The following is a 17687-nucleotide window of genomic DNA, read 5'->3' as shown; positions in this document are numbered from 1 at the left end:
CGGGTGGGACCCCGATGACAAGGAGGAGAAGGGAACCCCTCCTTTTCCGTGGTTAGCTCCTCAGTGATGGGTGTAATGGGCCAACTGCATGGTGCCGTGGCCTCTGGGGACCAGAGAAGTCCCCATTGTCCCCCTTCAAGGTGGTCTTCCCACCTCAAGCTCCAAGCTCCAAGCTCCCAGACCTATAACTTGGAAGGACACCCCTCTGGGTCTGAAAAGGTTCTCCCAGCTCCTCCCGCTGCTGTCCCAATTTCTTCCAGCCTTCCAATCTGGGAAGTTGTCCCAATCCTACCCGCCCCCCCGCCCTCTGCCACACACACACCCAAACACACGCCACCCTATATCTCTGAGAAACGGAGTTAACCTTGCTGGGAACAGCAGCAAACCAGCTCTGCTGGGAGCAACATACCCCGCCTTCACATCAACAACGCCCCCAGCTGTGCCCCTTAGCTCTCTTTCACCCCAGCCACGCCCTCCCATTTGGTCCCTGCTCAGCCTTGCCACACACGCACGCCGCACCCAGGCGGGACGCACGTCTTACCTTTGCATCAGCAATACACCCAGGTGCCGTCCTCGTCATAGTTGTAAGAGGTTGCACACCAGGAAAGGTTCTCCTTGGATCCTTTTGTAGTGCAGTTAAAATAATTCTTGTTCTTATAGTTGAATGGGAAGTGGCAGGGAGAGCCGGGAACCAAGGAGGAAATTCCTTGGAAGAAGCAAATGAGAGAGGGTGGTTATCCCAGGCCTTTGCGTTACAGCGAAGCTTTGGGTACATGGCCATGTGGCATGGCCCCGGGGCTCCCGTTGGAGTGGGGGAAGGCTGACCTGAACCTAAACGTCAGAGGAATTCTCTTCTTTTGGAAGCTATTTGGGTTTAGAACTTGGGGGAGGGTGGGGGATGGCACTGGGGCACAGGGCAGAGTGAAAAGCTCAAGGGCTTCTGGGGGTGGTGGGGGAAGAACTGGGGAGTTGCAGAGTGGGGGCACATGGAGGATGAATTAAGGTGGATCCTCTTTATTCACAGCTCCCCAATTTGTGAATTTGCTTACTCGCTAAAGTTTGGGTCCCCCAGATGGATCCTCATGGTAGGTAGGGCATTTGTGGACACACAGAGCGGCAGACAATTTGGGTCCCGCACGCCCACGCTCCTTGATGAAGCCCATGAAGCAGCCTTGGGCCCTGTCGTCTCCTCCCACTGTGAACAAGGTCCTGGTTGTGGCCCATGTGGTCCTTCCCTTTTTGCATTTGTGTGCTTTTTTGTTCGGGAGGTGATTTCACTGTTTTAAATGGCCCGCGCATAGAGCTGGAGTGCTGGCCAGCGCTCCCAGGCGCAAGGGGGCTGTGCCGTGCCTCCCAGAGAAAACAGGCGTGTTAATGCATGAGCTTCCTTCAGGCACGAATTATAGGCTGCTAAGAAAAATGTTCCCTGAAATAGAGCTGCCCTGGCAGGGTGGCTTAGCTGGTTGGAGCACCGTCTTGTACACCAACAAGGTTGTGGGTTCGATCCCTGATTGGGCAGAGATGGGAGGCAACCAATCGTTCCTCTTTCTCTCTCTCTCTCCCCCTGTCTCTCTCTAAAATCAATAACCATACCACATATCCTTGGGTGAGGATTTTTTTTTAATTAAGAACTTGCAGTAAGGCCAAAAGATTGCCACAGGACCTTTCCAGGTCACTCTAGACCACTCTCTGTTGACCAGGCAGGCCCCTGTGAGTCACCAGAGTCTCTGGCTCCACGTCAGCAGGCTTTCTGGAAAGGGCCGGGCGGTCGGGATTTTCAGCTTTGTGTGTCTGACAGTGCCTGCCTCGGTTTTTCACTCCGCCATCCACCATCCGGAAATAAATGGGCATGGCTGGGTTCTAAAAATATTCCCTATAGGTGGACCACGAACTTCAAATTCCATGTCACTCTCACTTGTTATGAAACAGAATTCCTCTTGTGTTTCTTTTTTTTCAACCATATAAAAATGTAAGAACTATTCTCAGACTGTGGACTGAACAGAAACGAGCGCTGGCCCGGATCCCGCCCGCAGGCAGGTGGGTTGGCAGGCCCTGCTCTAGGGAAGGAGGACTCGGTCGGCCCCCTGTCTGCTATGACTGGGGCCCCGACGGTGTAAATCGTAGAGGATTAACACCCTGGGAATAATTTTTGTTCAATAGCTATGCCAATAATTTCTGTCTGGTGGACAAGATAGCCCCCAAGGTTTGATAGCCCTTTAGATAGCAACCAATTTTGTATCTAACTGAGCAACCTCGCTTCTGCCCGGCGTTCTTTTCTTCACTGGCTAGATGTATGCCTCCTAACACCCTTCGAATGGGCTTTCTTCCCCCTCTAGTTTTCTTATGACTAGACTTTTAAAAAATATATTTATTTATTTTTAGAGAGAGAGGGAGGGAGGAAAGGAGAGGGAGAGAAACATCAATGTGTGGTTGCCTCTTGGGTGCCCCCTACTGGGGACTTGGCCTGCAACCCAGGCATGTGCCCTGACTGGGAATCGATTGGGGGCTCTTTGTTTGGCAGGCCAGGGCTCAATCCACTGAGCCACACCAACCAGGGCTAGAAAATTTTTTTTAAACCTTAGAAATTGTATCGTTTCTGCTACCTGTTTATCAAACCACCAAACCAATAAGGCTACCTGTTTATGCCTTATTCCACACAGTATCGCCAGAGCCCGGCACAGTGGGTGATTGATGAGTTACTTAACGAAGGGGTCCGCCCACACCCGCCCCGCCCCCGCCCCCAGATTACGGGTGTCGGCGCAGAGGCTCCACTTCCCATCCTTGTCCATGCTCTCTGTGGTTGGGCACCAGAGCTTGTTGTTTTCGTCCTCGAGGCACTCAGAGATCACCTCATTTCTGTAGGTGGAGGGGAAGATGCAGGGCTTGCTGAAGGAGTTCCCCCCGTACTCTGAAAATGACCGCGCAAAGGTGAGCGGGCAAGAAGAGGCGACAAGGGCTTCCGTTCCTCACGCGCCAGCTACGGGCCACGCTTTGTCCCGTAAAGAGGAAACACAACGCTGAGCACTCGCGAACACCCTCCTGGGATGTTATGATTCCCGCTTTACAGATGAGCGAGAACCCCGAGTGACACGCACTCAGTTGACTGTACAGTATCAAGGCTTTGCTGCTCTCCTGAGCTTCGTCAACACCGCTCTACTATTCTAGGAAATTCTCGCCCAGGAAGACGGAAACTGCAAATAACTTTATGGTTCATCTCAGGAACTGTCTGGAAAAACCATTTAAATAAACATCAGACCTTTCAACTTTCCAATAAATTGCATCAAAAGGCGATTTACTCTTCAAGTGTAATTGAAAAATACATTAAAAAAAATGTTCCTGACTGGTGTGGCTCAGTGGATTGAGCGCTGGCCTGCGAACCAAAGGGTCACTGGTTCAATTCCCAGTCAGGGCACACGCCTGGGTTGCAGGCCAGGTCCCCAGTCGGGGGAGTGCAAAAGGCAACCACACACTGATGTTTCTCTCCCTCTCTTTCTCCCTCCCTCCCACTCTTTAAAATAAATAAATAATAAAATCTTTTTTAAAAAACTGTTTTACTCCTGGCTGGGTTGCTCATTTAGTTGGAGCACTGTCCTGTACCCCAAGGGGTTGCAGGTTCGATTCCTGGTCAGGGTGTGTACAGAAGGCAAATAATTGATGTTTTTCTTTCAGATCAATGTTTCTTTTTCTCTTTCTCTATTCCTCGCTCTCTAAAATCAATAAAAACATGTTCTTGGGTGAGGATTAAAAAATTTTTTTGAAGACTATTTACTCTTCAAGACACTGAATCCTCAGAAACTTCACCTTGTTAAGACCACCAACTCTAAACTATTATACTATTACCCACACCCAATTTTTATCACATCCCCATGTTGAAAGTCCCCCAAACCTCATTTACACCTCAACTTTGCTCTCCTCTCCCCCAGATGCTATTAAGACACTGCGAATGTGGTACTCTGCCTTACTCTGGTGTGTAGTAAACTCCATGTATTGACTTAGGGGGAAAATAGCATCTCATAACAGAGCTCCCCTGGAAAAATGCAGTGGGATTGTGTGTGAAGAGCTCCTGGACCACAGTCTAATACGGAGCAGGCACTAGAATGAAAGGAGGTCATTATTAAGAGAAGAGGAGGTATAGAATGAAGATTAGATGTTAAACTGCATTGAAATGCAGGAAAGGTTTGGTACCAGAGGACTCTGGTTATTGTCAATCTAGAAACAGAAATACTAGGAAACCAGTATCAGCACTACCGCCCCTGGGTTTGGTTGTCGGGGCAACCGGTTTGTCGGGACTCCCGAGAATGTGGCCTCAGGACATTTCTGTCCCCTATGGCTGTCACTGTGTACTCTCTGAGAAGACCCTGGGTCCCTAGAAGTATCTCTCCTCGTGCTCAGCTCTCTACCTTGCCGCCACGCCCTCACGAGGGTCACTGCTCACCACCCACCTGTCCACCACGCACCCCATCCTGGCTCCAAGGTCTTACCATTGACTTCACAGTATTTCCACTGATGCTTCTCGTCAAAGCTGGAGGTGACTGAGCACCACAGCTTCCCAAAGAAGCTGCCCTCCGTGATGCAGCTATGATAGGACTTTCCTCGGTAGATGAAGGGGAAGATGCACCGTGGGTAATCTGCATGGGAAGCAGTCCCTGAGTGAGTGCTTTGACTGTCTGGTCGTTCACAGGACAGTCAGTCAATTACCAATCAATCCATCAATCAACCCCAAAGCACAGGACACACATCAGGTTTTAGACATGCATTTGACACATTTGTTTCATCATGCATTTGGTAAAGAAAGCTACTCCATGTGCCTTCAAACTTCTCTAATAGGCCCTGGTCACTGTGGCTCAGTTGGTTAGCATGTTGTCTCAAAACCAAAGGGTTGAGGGTTTGATCCCCACCTGGGTGACCAGGAGGCAACTAATTGATGCTTCTCTCTTGAGTTGATGTTTCTCTCTCTCTCTCTTTCTCCCCTCCCCCTTCATCTCTGTCTGGAGGCAGTGAAAAGACACTTTTGGGTGAGGATTAAAAAAAAAGAAAAGAAACCTCAAAACCTTTTCCAATAGAGTTCCCAATCTCAACCCACGGTGTCCCCTTTGAACAAACCTAGTGTCTTGTAAAACTAATCTGTTACAATCACCAAAAGATCTGTAGGAATAAAGTCAAGACAAGAGCCTTTTAATGATTTAGGACCAACAGATGAAGTCAAGATGTTAATACACAAAAATATGTTGAGATTACAGAAAAATGTCAAATGTCAGCGAAGTCAACCCTAGGAAAGCTATCACGTGGGTGCTGGTGCCTTACTGCAGCTTCCATAAAACAGACGGAATCTCCCGCCACAAATGTACTCCAACAAAGAGAGTTCCTGACATTAGGTTTATAGTGGGTGGATTTGCTCCCACACAGTGAGGGCATCTGGGAATGACAGAGGGGCTGTCATAGGTGCAAGGGTGAGGGAAGGAGCAGGCAACATTTGACAAGAGATCCAGCCATGCAAAAATCTGGGGGAGTGACTTCCAGGTAGAAGGAATAAAAGTGCAGAGTTCAAAGATGGGAAGGAGTTCAGAATATTCCAGAACCATGACAACTACTGTAGCTGGAGCTCAGAAGGCAAGGACAGGATGGGAAGGAGACAAGGACGGAGAAGGACAAGGTCATGAAAAGCAAACCAAGGTGAGGAGGTTGCTTTCTGTCTTTCCCTCCCTATTGAGTTGTATGCGTTCTTTATATAGTTTGAATACTAACCCCTTTTCTGATATGTGATTTGCAAATGTTTTCTCCCACTCATACATTGTCTTTTCATTTTGTTGATGGTTTCATTGGCTGTAGGGAGGCTTTCGAGTTTGATGTAACCCCTCTTGCTTTCATTGCCTTTGGCTTTTGGTGTCAAATCCAAAACATCATTTCCAAGACCAACATCTAGAAGCTTAATGCCTATGTTTTCTTCTGGGAATTTTATGATTTCATGTCGTACATTCAAGTTTTTATTAATTTTGAATTGATTTTTGTGTATGGCATAAGATATGGGGTCAATTTTCTTATTTTATTTTTCTTTTCTCTTTTCATCTTTTTTTATTTTTACATGTGTCTGTCCTGTTTTCCCAACATCACTTATTGAGGAGCCTGTCCTTTCCCCATTGTACCTTCTTGCTCCTTTGTCATAAAGTAGTTGACTATATAGGTTTGAGTTTATTTCTGGGCTCTCTATTCTGTTCCATTGATCTATGTATCTGTTTTTATGCCAGTACCATACTGTTTTGATTACTATAGCTTTGTAATATAGTTTGAAATCAGGAAGTGTGATGCCTCCAGCTTTGTTTTTCTTTCTTAAGATTGCTTTGGCTATTGGGGGTAAGGGTATTCTCCTAAGTGTGATGGAGGCATGGAGGGGCATGAGCATTCTAAAAAAGGCAACTTGGGCTGATGGGGCTAGATTGGAGGGAGGTGAGTGGAATTTGGAGCAGTCAGTTAGCAAGTAATTTTTTGAGCAAAGAGTTGATGGTGGTTCAGAGAAGGGTGGAAACTGGAGAGATGGGAAAAAGCTGACGTTGGGATCTATTCTGAAGGCAGAGCTAACAGGCTAGTTGGTGGACTAGACGTGGGGTTGGAGGAAAAGAGGAATCAGGGATGGTGCCTATGTTTCCGGTTTGTGCAGTGGTAGCATCTCGTCCTTATTGAGGAAGCCTGCCAATGGGCAAGAAAGCGCTGCACAGCACTCATGAGGCAGCACTCGGGAGTGCCTGGGGACTACCGCTTCCCCACCGTTGGGGGCAGGGCTGAGGTGTTAAAGCTGTTGAGAGATGGTGAGAAAGCTGTCAGTTACAAGTCCAAAGAGCCTCACTGACTCCCGCAAGCAGAGCTGAGAGAGGAGATTCAAAGGCAAGCCTTCATCTAAACAGGAACCCCAGGGGGTTGGGCTGAAAGGGAGTAATCAAAAGCAGGTTGTTGAATTCTTTAATGTGCTCACAACAGTGGCAGAGTGGGCATAAGTCTCTCTAGTCCCTGGTTGTGTCTGCGTATCCACTTTGGGCAGAGTTTTGCCCCCTTTCGTGTGTCTTGAGAATGTTTGGGGACCTTTGCCCCAGAATTAAAAGCAAATGCCTATTTCTGATTTTGTGACTCAATTTCAACCAGGCGATCCAGATTTGCACGGCTGGAACTGGAGTAGAAGTTTTCAACAGCGGTGGTATTACTTCCAGGTTAGGTTTTGTTTTTTCCACGTATGGGGGCTTTTCTTATGTAGTTGTTTTTAGCTCTTGGAATCAGAGAGATTCTACTTAGAGGCTCAAGCTCTGGCAACTTTTTACTGTCTTTTAGGTTAGTTATGGTCATGCATGCTTATTCCTTTAGGATCCGTTGCTTTCATTTTATTTCTGTCTTATATTACAGTTGAGTAATTATCTCATTTTATTCTGAAATGATGAGTATAGATAGGTAATGTTATTTATAAAATCCATGTTAAGATAATAAAAGGGATGTTATATTTATTATAAAATGGGGGTATGTGATCCAAAAGACAAGGACAGTGATGCCATGGAAAGCAAATCATAAATATTCAAAAGCTGGATACTAGTAGAACAATTTAAATGTCCAACAGTAGGATATTAGTTTAAACAAACTAAGTGTCTTTTGTCCTGTGCACAAAAAAGAGAATCACATAACTGTCAAACATGTCTTGGTCTTCAAGGAAAAGTGAACAGCATCTCTCATTTCTCTTTTCTTAGATACTTTGTTTCTTTTTTTCCTTATTAATTTAGAAAATTAAGAAAGAGACCAGAGAATACTCTGGCTGTCCCTGGCTGACTGGGCTTATCACCCCTCCATTCAGAGAGCACCATTAAAAAAAAAAAATCCTTACTCAAGGACATTTTTTTTTTCATTGCTTTTAGAGAAAGGGGAAAGGAGAGAGAGAGAGAGAGACGTCAGATGTGAGAGAAACACTGATTGGTTGCCTCCCATACATAACCCGAGTGCGGATCCAACCCGCAACCTAGGTGTATGCCCTGACTGGGAATGGAACCGGCAACCTTTTGGTGTAGGAGACGACACCAAACTAACTGAGCCACACCGGTGGGGGCCAGAGAGCACTGTTTAAAACACTGTCATGTGAACACCAGTACCCATTGTTAACGTTCAGTGTTTGGCTTCCCAGAGCATTTTCTAGGCATGCACGCGTTATTTTAATTTCTCCGCAAAAACGTGACCCCGTTATGCACATTCACACAGTCTCCTTCGAAATCCCTCATTCCCAGAAACCTGCCGGCGGGACAGTGGGCTCCACTCACCTTCCACCGAGCACGGCTTCCACTGCCCGTTATACACGGCTCTGGTGGCACACCACGGCGAGAAGCTGCTGCTTCTGGTGCAGGAGAAGTAGACAGACCCCTTGTAGGTGAAGGGAAAGACGCACTCCGCCTTGTCATCTGACCAAGAGAAGGACAAAACAGGAGGGCGCCAGTCACCCCGCGGGAGCTGAGGCTGAGTCTCGGTTTGGCTCTCGCAGTCGGCTGAAGGCTGCACGGGTGGTCCTGGCGTCCAGCTTCCTGAGGACGAACGAGGGCGTGTCCGGTTCCCATTCCCACAGAGAGTATTAGGGAAGCGCTTCAGAAACAGCGAAGGTGGCTGGGCTGGGTCGTTTCCCCACCGTAACCACATGGGGTGCATTTGGTGGGTCACTAGGTCACACGTGAAGTCACTTGGAAACACACATTGAAAAGCAATTTCCTTTCCCAATCTTTTTCATTCTACAAAAGAGAACGCTCATGTGTAACACTGGTCTTTCTACACCATGCCTCGGACACTTACTAATTCCCTCTTTTCACAAAAAGGAGGGCCTGGCTCCCGCTCAGAGCCTCATTCGGACAAGAGTATCTAGTAGAGTTTGATAACAGGATTTTAAAAAAAGATTTTACTTATTTATTTTTAGACAGAGGGGAAGGGAGGGAGAAAGAGGGAAACACCAATGTGTGGTTGCCTCTCACACACCCCCTACTGGGGAACTGGTCCACAACACAGGCATGTGCCCTGACTGGGAATCGAACTAGTGACCTTTTAGTTCCCATGCTCAATCCACTGAGCCACACCAGCCAGGGCTGTAGTATTTGTTTTTATTTGAATTTCCTATTTATAATAGTCACTAGTGAATTACAGGACTGATGTTAACTGTTCTTTTAGAATAAATGTATTAAAGTGAAGAAAAGTGAGCACATTTACAGGGGCAGCACTAGCGTTGTCGGGGGGATCACTTTGCAAATTACATAAATGTCTCGTCACCATGCTGCACACCTGGAACTAATGTAAAATTGTGTCGAATACCAACTGGAGTTGAAAAATACAAAAGCAAATGTGAAGAAGTGTTGAGTGAATAAGAGTGCTGGCGTCATGCAGAGGTGGCAGATATTTGGGGAGCACGAGCCTTGACGTCTGTTTCTGGAGGAAGACGGGACTTTGTCTTTTACACAATGTATGCTCAGAACCTGTCACTTGCTCGCAGTAGGTGCTTAAAAAGTAACTGACAGAATAAAATAAATTTGGGAAGCGCTGTGGGAAATAACCAGGTTTCTTTCATGAAGGGCTCACTGGAAGGGTCTGCATGCAAATGGGCAGTGGGTTTGCAAGGGAGGCACAGAGGGCACTGGGTTGCCTTTTCTTTCTATCTTTTTTTACAGGTTTTATTTATTTACTTTTTAGAGAGAAGGGGAGGGAGGGAGAAAAAGAAGGAGAGAAACATCAATGTGGGAGAGATACATTGATCAGTTGCTTCTCATAGGCCTCTAACTGGAGACCTAGCCTGCAACACAGGCATGTGCCCTGACTGGGAATCAAACCGGCAACCCTTTGGTTTGCAGGCCAGTGGTCAATCCACTGAGACATACCAGCCAGGGCTTGCTCCTCCCTCCCTCTCTCTCTCTCTCCCTCCCTCTCTCCCTCTCTCCCTATCTCCCTTACTTTCCCTTGCTCTTTCTTTTCTTTCTTTCTTTCTTTCTTTCTTTCTTTCTTTCTCTCTCTCTCTCTCTCTCTCTCTCTCTCTCTCCTCCCTCCTTCCATTCCTCTCTTTCTTTTTCTACCCAATAGCACTAGAGACTAATGGTCCCTGAAACACATCTTAAGAAATGCCAGTCTAAAACTGGTATTGCCACACAGGTGGGGAACAGGGTATCATGGTGAAAAAGGTGAAGGGAGTAAGAAGTACAAGCTGGCAGTTACAAATAGTCGCAGGGATGTAGAACGTGGCACAGGGATGTGGTCAATAATATTGTGATAACTACATATGGGGCCAGGCGGGCACTTGAGTTATGGGAGGGATCACTTCATAAATTCTATAACTGTCTAACCACCATGCTGCACACCTGGAACTGATATAAAATAAAACTGAGTGTCAACTGTAATTAAAAAGTCAAATAAAAAATGCTGTTCTAACCCAAATTCCTGATTTCATGGAGAAGGAAATGAAGACCCCATGAGATAAAGAATCATTTAAAGTTAATGCCTACTTATTTACTTTTAGAGAGAGGGAAAGGGAGGGAGAGGGAGAGAAACATCAGTCAGTCGCCTCTCGCACGGGGGTCCGAAACCACAACCCAAGCATGTGTCCTGGCTGGAAATTGAACCCACGACCTTTTGCCCTGTGGGAACAACATCCAACCCACTGCACCACACTGGTCAAGACTAATGTATTTTTTTTAAATCAGAACAAGGATGAGAACCTGGACTTTTCGTCCACTGGGCCAGGATCACAGTTTCCCTCTGGCCTTTGTTTGGTCATCTCCTCTTTCCCCCTTTCCCTCCCTATGTAACGATGGGTTACCAAGAGTAAGTCGCTCTGATAGGTGGTGTGTGCGTGTGTGTGCACACATCTGTCCACATGCCTGTGTGTGCGCCTGTGTGCCCATGTGTTTGCTCATGTGACAAAGATGGCGAGGCACCACTTCCGTGAGCACATCAAACCCAGCTTCCTTTCCTTCCTGGGCTTGTAGCAAGGATCCGTTCTTCAGCTCCTTCATGGTTCCATGGGATCACATGACTAAATTATGGCTCATAGAATACGGGCAGGAATGGCAAGAAATAAATGTCCCAGCCACCCTCCACACTCCCGTCTCCCTCTGTCTGCCAGCTGGCTCTGATGGAGAAGGAAGGGCTGTCATGCTCCTCCCCAGGGGCCACCAGACAAGGTTTGGGAACACTTTGGGCTGGGATGGGGGAGGAAGGGTTGGCAGCTGTGCCACTGGTATCTACTGAGACCAGGGATGTCGCTGAACATTTTCCCAGGCATAGGACAGCCCTCCAGAGCACAGTCATTAGCCCCAGATGCCAAGGTTGAGACATTCCAATAAAGAGGACGCTGCCGAGAATGCTGCGGCCCTTGGGGATGGTGGGGCCACACAACAGAAGGATCTTATGTCTCCGAATCATAAGAAAAGAGGCCTCCAACCACACACCCACCCTGAGTGTTCACTGAATCCAACCTGAACTCCATTCGGTCTGGCCACTGACAGCCGGGCGCTGCTTGTTACAGCAGCTGGTCCGTTACTCATACAGGTGGGCGGGGCACAGCCTCTGTCTTCAGCCTAGGAGTCCCCTCTTGTTCTGGGTCAGATTCTTACCCTGGTAATCTGGCAAAGACCACGACAGGGATATGGGATGTTTTGGGAGAGTGGGAGAGGCAGAGCTCCATCTTTGAGCCTCACTGATGGGGTGATACTATTAGGGTTCCTTAAGTAATGTCGCCTTTTCCACCTCTGGGTCCCCTCAGAACTGGGGACTCGGAACTGTTTGGTCTTGGTGCTGCCAGGTTTAAACCAGCTAAGATTTGGAAAGTGCTCAGCAGAGCACCTGGAGCATGGCTGTTAAACAAATGTTAACTATCGCTGTCATTGTCATCACGATTGTCATCGTCACCGCCATAGATGATGTTCCTCAGTCATGGGTGTTACTGAGTCTGCAGGATGCTGGTGGGGAGGGGAGGGTGGGCAGGCAGATGCCCCCTGTGCCTAGAATGAAGGTGACCCCTGGGACTCGTTAGTAAACATCAACATGTAATAGACACTATTAGCCATCTGCAAAGTAATCCAGCAGATGGTCTAATCTTCTTAACTGGGTCAAAATCCTCCACAATCGGGGCCTTGCTGACCTCTCGGTTCTCACTCCCTGATTAAGGAAATGACCTTACTCCACGCTCTTCCCCACCTTTGGGGTTTTGCTCATGCCCTTCACCCTGCCCTGAGCTACTTTCCTCTCTTCTAGCTTTACTCCCTGCTCCCCACCCATCGAAGCTTAGTCCAGCCTGGATTAATACCCTTCCTCACTCTTATAGTATTCTCTCTTATTTTTATTTTTTAAATATTTTATTTATTTTTACACAGAGGGGAAGGGAGGGAGAAAGAGAGGGAGAGAAACATCAGTGTGTGGTTGCCACTCATGCACCCCCTACTGGGGACCTGGCCTGCAACCCAGGCATGTGCCCTGACTGGGAAACGAACGGGTAACCCTTTGGTTCACAGGTCAGCAATCAATCTATTGAGCCACACCAGCCAGGGCAAGTACTCACCAATTTTTAAAAGACTATAATTATCACCCTGGCCAGGTAGCTCAGCTGGTTGGAGCATCGTCCCATACACCCAGTCGGGGCACATACAAGAGGCAACCGATTGATGTTTCTCTCTCTCCCCCTTCCACTCCCTCTAAAATCAATAAAAACACATCCTGGCATGAGGATTAAAAAAGAAAAAGAATATAATTACCTACTGGTATATCTGTCACTCCAATTCACTGTGAGCTCTCTGAGTGTGAGGCTTGGGCTTTATCTGTTGCTGTGTTTCTGGCCCCAGTCATGCACCCTTAGGAGTCACTCAGCAGATGTGTGTGGGATACATGGGTTTGGGACTTCTGGCCAAGATGGAGGTGTAGGTAGACACACTGCCTCCTCACACAACCAAAAGAAGGACAACAGCAAACTTAAAAACAAAAAACAACCAGGACTGACAGAAAATCGAACTGTGTGGAAGTCTGACAACCAAGGAGTTAAAGAAGAAACATTCACCCAGACCAGTAGGAGGGGCGGAGACAGACAGCTGGGTAGAGGGGACTCACAGCAAGGCAGCAGCTGGTGGACCCTGGGGGTTCCACATTTGTGTGTAGATAAACCTGGAGAAAAACTGGGTAGTGAGACAGACTGCGCAATCCAGGGTTCCAGTACAGGGAAATAAAGCCTCAAAACCTCTGAAAACATCTGCGGGGGTTGCAAGGTGAGGGAGAAACACCCAGGCTCACAGGAGAGTTCGTTGGAAAGACCTACAGGGTCCTAGAACATACACAAGCCAACCCACCTGGGAATCAGCATCAGAAAGGCCTAGTTTGCTTGTGGGAAGCAGGGGAGGGGACTGGAAACTGGCAGAGAGCAGAGCAAGTGGCACTGGTCCCTCTCAGACCCCTCCCCCACAGATAGCATCACAACTCAGTGATGTGGGTTGCCCTGCCCTGGTGAATCCCTAAGGCTCTGCCCCTCACTATGTAACAGGTGCACTGAGACAAAAAAGGAAATGGCCCAAGTGAAAAAATAGATCAAAGCTCCAGAAAAAATTACAACTAAGTGATGAAGAGATAGCCAACCTATCAGATGCACAATTCAAAACACTGCTAATCAGGAAGCTCAGAGAATTGGTTGAGTATGGTTGCAAAATAGAGGAAAAAGTGAAGTCTATGAAAAGTGAAATGAAGAAAAATATACAGGGAACCAACAGTGATGGGAAGGAAACCAGGACTCATATCAACAGTTTGGAGCAGAAGGAAAAAAGAAACATTCAACCAGAACAGAATGAAGAAACAAGAATTTAAGAAAGTGAGGAGAAGCTTAGGAACTTTCAGGACATCTTTAAATGTTCCAACATCCGAATCATAGGGGTGCCATAGGAGAAGAGGAAGACCAAAAAATTGAAAACTTATTTGAAAAAAGAATGAAGGAGAACTTCCCCAATCTGGCAAAGAAAATAGACTTCCAGGAAGTCGAGGAAGCTCAGAGAGTCCCAAAGAAGTTGGATCCAAGGAGGAACACACCAAGGCACATCATAATTACATTACCCAAGATGAATGATAGAATCTTAAAAGCAGCAAGAGAAAAGGAGACAGTTACCTACAAAGGAGTTCCCATAATACTATCAGCTGATTTCTCAAAAGAGACCTTACAGGCAAGAAGGGGCTGGAAAGAAGTATTTCAAGTCATGAAAGGCAAGAATCTGCATTCAAGATTACTCTATCCAACAAAGCTATCATTTAGAATGGAAGGGCAGATAAAGTTCTTCCCAGAGAAGGTCAAGTTAAAGGAGTCCATCATCACCAAACCCTTATTATACAATGTGTTAAAGGGACTTATGTAAGAAAAAGAAGATAAAAAATATGAACAGTAAAATGACAACAAACTCACAGCTATTAACAACCACACCTAAAAACAAAAACAAAAACAAATTAAGCAAACAACTAGAACAGGAACAGAATCACAGAAATGGAGATCACATGGAGGGTTATCAGCGGGGAAGTGAGAGGGGCAGAGAAGTGGGAAAAGGTACAGAGAATAAGTAGCGTAAATGGTAGGTAGAAAATAGACAAGGGGAGGTTAAGAATAGAATGGGAAATATAGAAGCCAAAGAATTTATATGTATGACCCATGGACATGAACTAAAGGGGGGGGGAATGTGGGTGGGAGGGGGAGTTCAGGGAGGAGGGGAAAATGGAACCACGGTAATAGCATAATCAATAAAATATATTTAAAAAACATAAGTGAGTTTATAAATATGTGCAGAGGGGGCCCTGGCTGGTTTGGCTCAGTGGATTGAGTGCCGGCCTACAAAGCAAAGAGTGGCTAGTTCAATTCCTAGTCAGGGCACATGCCTGGGTTGCAGGTCAGGTCCCCAGTAGGGGGTGCACAAGAGGCAACCACACATTGATGCTTCTCTTCCTCTCTCCCTCCCTTCCTCTCTGTCTAAAACAAATAAATAAAATCTTAAAAAATATGTGCAGAGGGGGACTTGGGGGTACCAAGTTTCAGCATGACCTCAGGAAGGCATGACCAGAATGAGACCACAAGTACAAAAGCAGATGCTTCATCAAGCACATCGTTCTCTGTGTGCATAAACTGTGGGTTCTTCACCTTTGAGGGACTCGTCTGTTGTTTTGAGAACCCAGGCCTTTTCTCTAGGAACAGTTTCCTATGTCCTCTGGTAGAGACTGCTCTGTGTTCCCCCAATCCAGCTTCCTTCTCCTCCCAAACACACTGCTGGACTACACTTTCCAGACTCCCTTGCAGCTAAGCATCATGTGTATTCTGGCCAGTAGAAATGGGAGGAAGCGATGGATGTCACTTTCGGGCCTGGCCAAAAAATCTCTCTCTCTCTCTCAAGGTCCTTGAGACCCTCTTGCGTTTTGTCTATCAGCTAAAAGCAAAAAATCCACAGAGCTTTCTGAACCCCAAGTTGGGAGGAGCTTGGATCTCCACCCACTACATGCACCTTCACTGGATTTTGCAGGAACAGGAAATAAAATGCTATTGTGTTAAGCTTCTGATAGTTTGAAGTTTTTTTGCAATAGCCGTTCTTGCTACCCTGATAAATACACACCTTCCTAATGCAAATCCAGGGTTTCGTGGACTCCAGGGCTTGCCCAGTGACCCCAGGTTAGGAATCTCTGGAATATAAAATATGACAATTAAAAAAGGACTTCATGGAGTCCAAGTGCATGAATATGAGAGGGTTTCTTGAGTCTTACCCAAAAGGAAAAGGATGTGTCAGCAGAAAGGGATTCTAACTGTAGAGAATGTCTTACCATAACCTGTATGAGCCAGAGATAATCAAGGTCTCTCACTAGTCAGCTTCCATACTGACCATACAATCTTCTGGTGGCTAGTTTAGATTCCTAGGTATATTAAGAGTGTAACCTCCCCTACACTAGCACAGCTACAATGAAAAAAAAAGCAGAAAATAACAAGTGTTGTTGAGGATGTGGAGAAATTGAAACCTTTGTCCACTGCTGGTGAGAATGTAAAACCATGCAGCTGCTGTGGAAAATAACATAGCAGTTCCTTAAAGAAAATGAAAAATATAATTACCATATGGCCAGGAATTCCACTACTGGGTACTCACACAAAAGGGTTGAAAGCGTGGTCTCAAAGGGATATTTGTAACACACGTGTTCACAGCAGCATTATTCACAAGAGCCAGATGGTGGAAACAGCCCAAGTGTCCATCAATGGATGAGTGGAGAAGCAAAATGTGGTATATATGCAGATAATGGAATATTAGTCAGCTTTAAAAAAAACACAAGTCCTGGCTGGTGCGACTCAGTGGATTGAGTGCTGGCCTGCAAACCAAAGGGTCACTGGTTTGATTCCCAGTCAGGGTGCATGCCTGGGTTGTGGGCCTGGTCCCCAGTAGGGGTTGTGCAAGAGAGGCAGCCATACGTTGATGTTTCTCTCCCTCTCTTTCTCCCTCCTTTCCTCTCTCTAAAAAGAAAGAAAGAAAGGAAGAAAGAAAGAAAGAAAGAAAGAGAGAGAGAGAGAAAGAGAGAGGAAGGAAGGAAGGAAGGAAGGACGGAAGGAAGGAAGGAAGGAAGGAATTTTGACATAGGGTACAATACAGATGGACTTGGAGGACATAAGTGAAGTAAGCCAGTCACAAAAGGACAAATACCTCATGACTCCATGTATATGACATACCTAGAGCCGTTGAATTCATAGAGGCAGAAAGTTAAGTGGTGGTTCTCGGGATCTGGGGTGGGAAGGGGGGCATACAGGTTGTTTAATGGGGACAGAGGTTTAGTTTTACAAAACGAAAAGAGTCCTGGATGTTGGCTGCCCAACCAAGTGAATGTACTTCCACTAGTGAGCGGTGCACTTAAAAATGATTAAAGTGTAAACTTTATGTTCTGTGTATTTTACCTCAATTAAAAAAAATAGTGTAAAGGGAGTCCAGGTTGGGGTCTGCGGGTTCAGTCCACTGAAATTATAGAGCCCCCCCTTTAACGAACATAGGATCTCCATTCCCCTTCCACATGTTGAGTATCACGCAAGATGTTTGTGTCCATTATTCTAGTCAGTCTTCCAGCAGCCCCAAGAGGCCAGTGCCATTGTTTCTTCTTCCCAGGGGTACTGCATTCCTTGATTAAGGTGACCCAGAGACAAAAGGGTCCAAACCTCAGGTCTGTCTGAAATTTCTACTAAGCCATCTTGGATCCAGGAACTGTTACTTTGGCCCATTCATTCTTTCCAGTTTCCAAACCTTCCCCATTATTTCCCAGTATACTCACTTCCACTTGTCTCGTAGGAGTAGAGAAAGAAGGTCGTCCATCCCAACAGGTAAATGGACCAGTGGTTCATCTCCGTCCACCTCTTCTTTCTGGATAGAAGGAAGACAAAAATTGTGCTCCCGTGGATCCCTTTCCTCTTCCACTAAGTCCCAAGTCTGATGTCACACATGCCACTTTTCTTTCTATCACCAGGGAGGAATAAACAATGACATTCTTGCCCCAGTTGGTGTGGTTCAGTTGGTTGGGGATCATCCCACAAACTGAAGAGTCATGGGTTTGATTCCTGGTGAGGGCACATGCCTAGGTTGCAGGTTCGGTCCCTTGTTGGGGAGTGTACTGAAGGCAACCAATCAATGTTTCTCTCCCTCTATTTCTCTCTCCTCTCCCCTCTTTCT

General features: G+C 46.6%; 1 protein-coding gene across 1 annotated transcript; it reads right to left on the bottom strand.

Moving 5' to 3' along the window:
* Positions 1-548: 548 nt before the first annotated feature.
* On the bottom strand, positions 549-17362 carry ELSPBP1 (epididymal sperm binding protein 1). The gene is made up of 5 exons (XM_045856483.1): positions 17293-17362; positions 8286-8423; positions 4482-4628; positions 2750-2908; positions 549-706 (listed from the first exon to the last, which is right to left on the bottom strand). Exons 1-5 carry the CDS (start codon positions 17360-17362, stop codon positions 549-551), a joined length of 672 nt encoding a protein of 223 aa, XP_045712439.1.
* Positions 17363-17687: the final 325 nt, after the last annotated feature.

This window comes from Phyllostomus hastatus, unplaced genomic scaffold, assembly GCF_019186645.2.
Source record: "Phyllostomus hastatus isolate PE091 unplaced genomic scaffold, TTU_PhHast_1.1 phas_scaffold_1224, whole genome shotgun sequence".
Lineage (NCBI taxonomy): Eukaryota > Metazoa > Chordata > Mammalia > Chiroptera > Phyllostomidae > Phyllostomus > Phyllostomus hastatus.
This window is presented reverse-complemented; position numbering and strand designations above follow the sequence as displayed.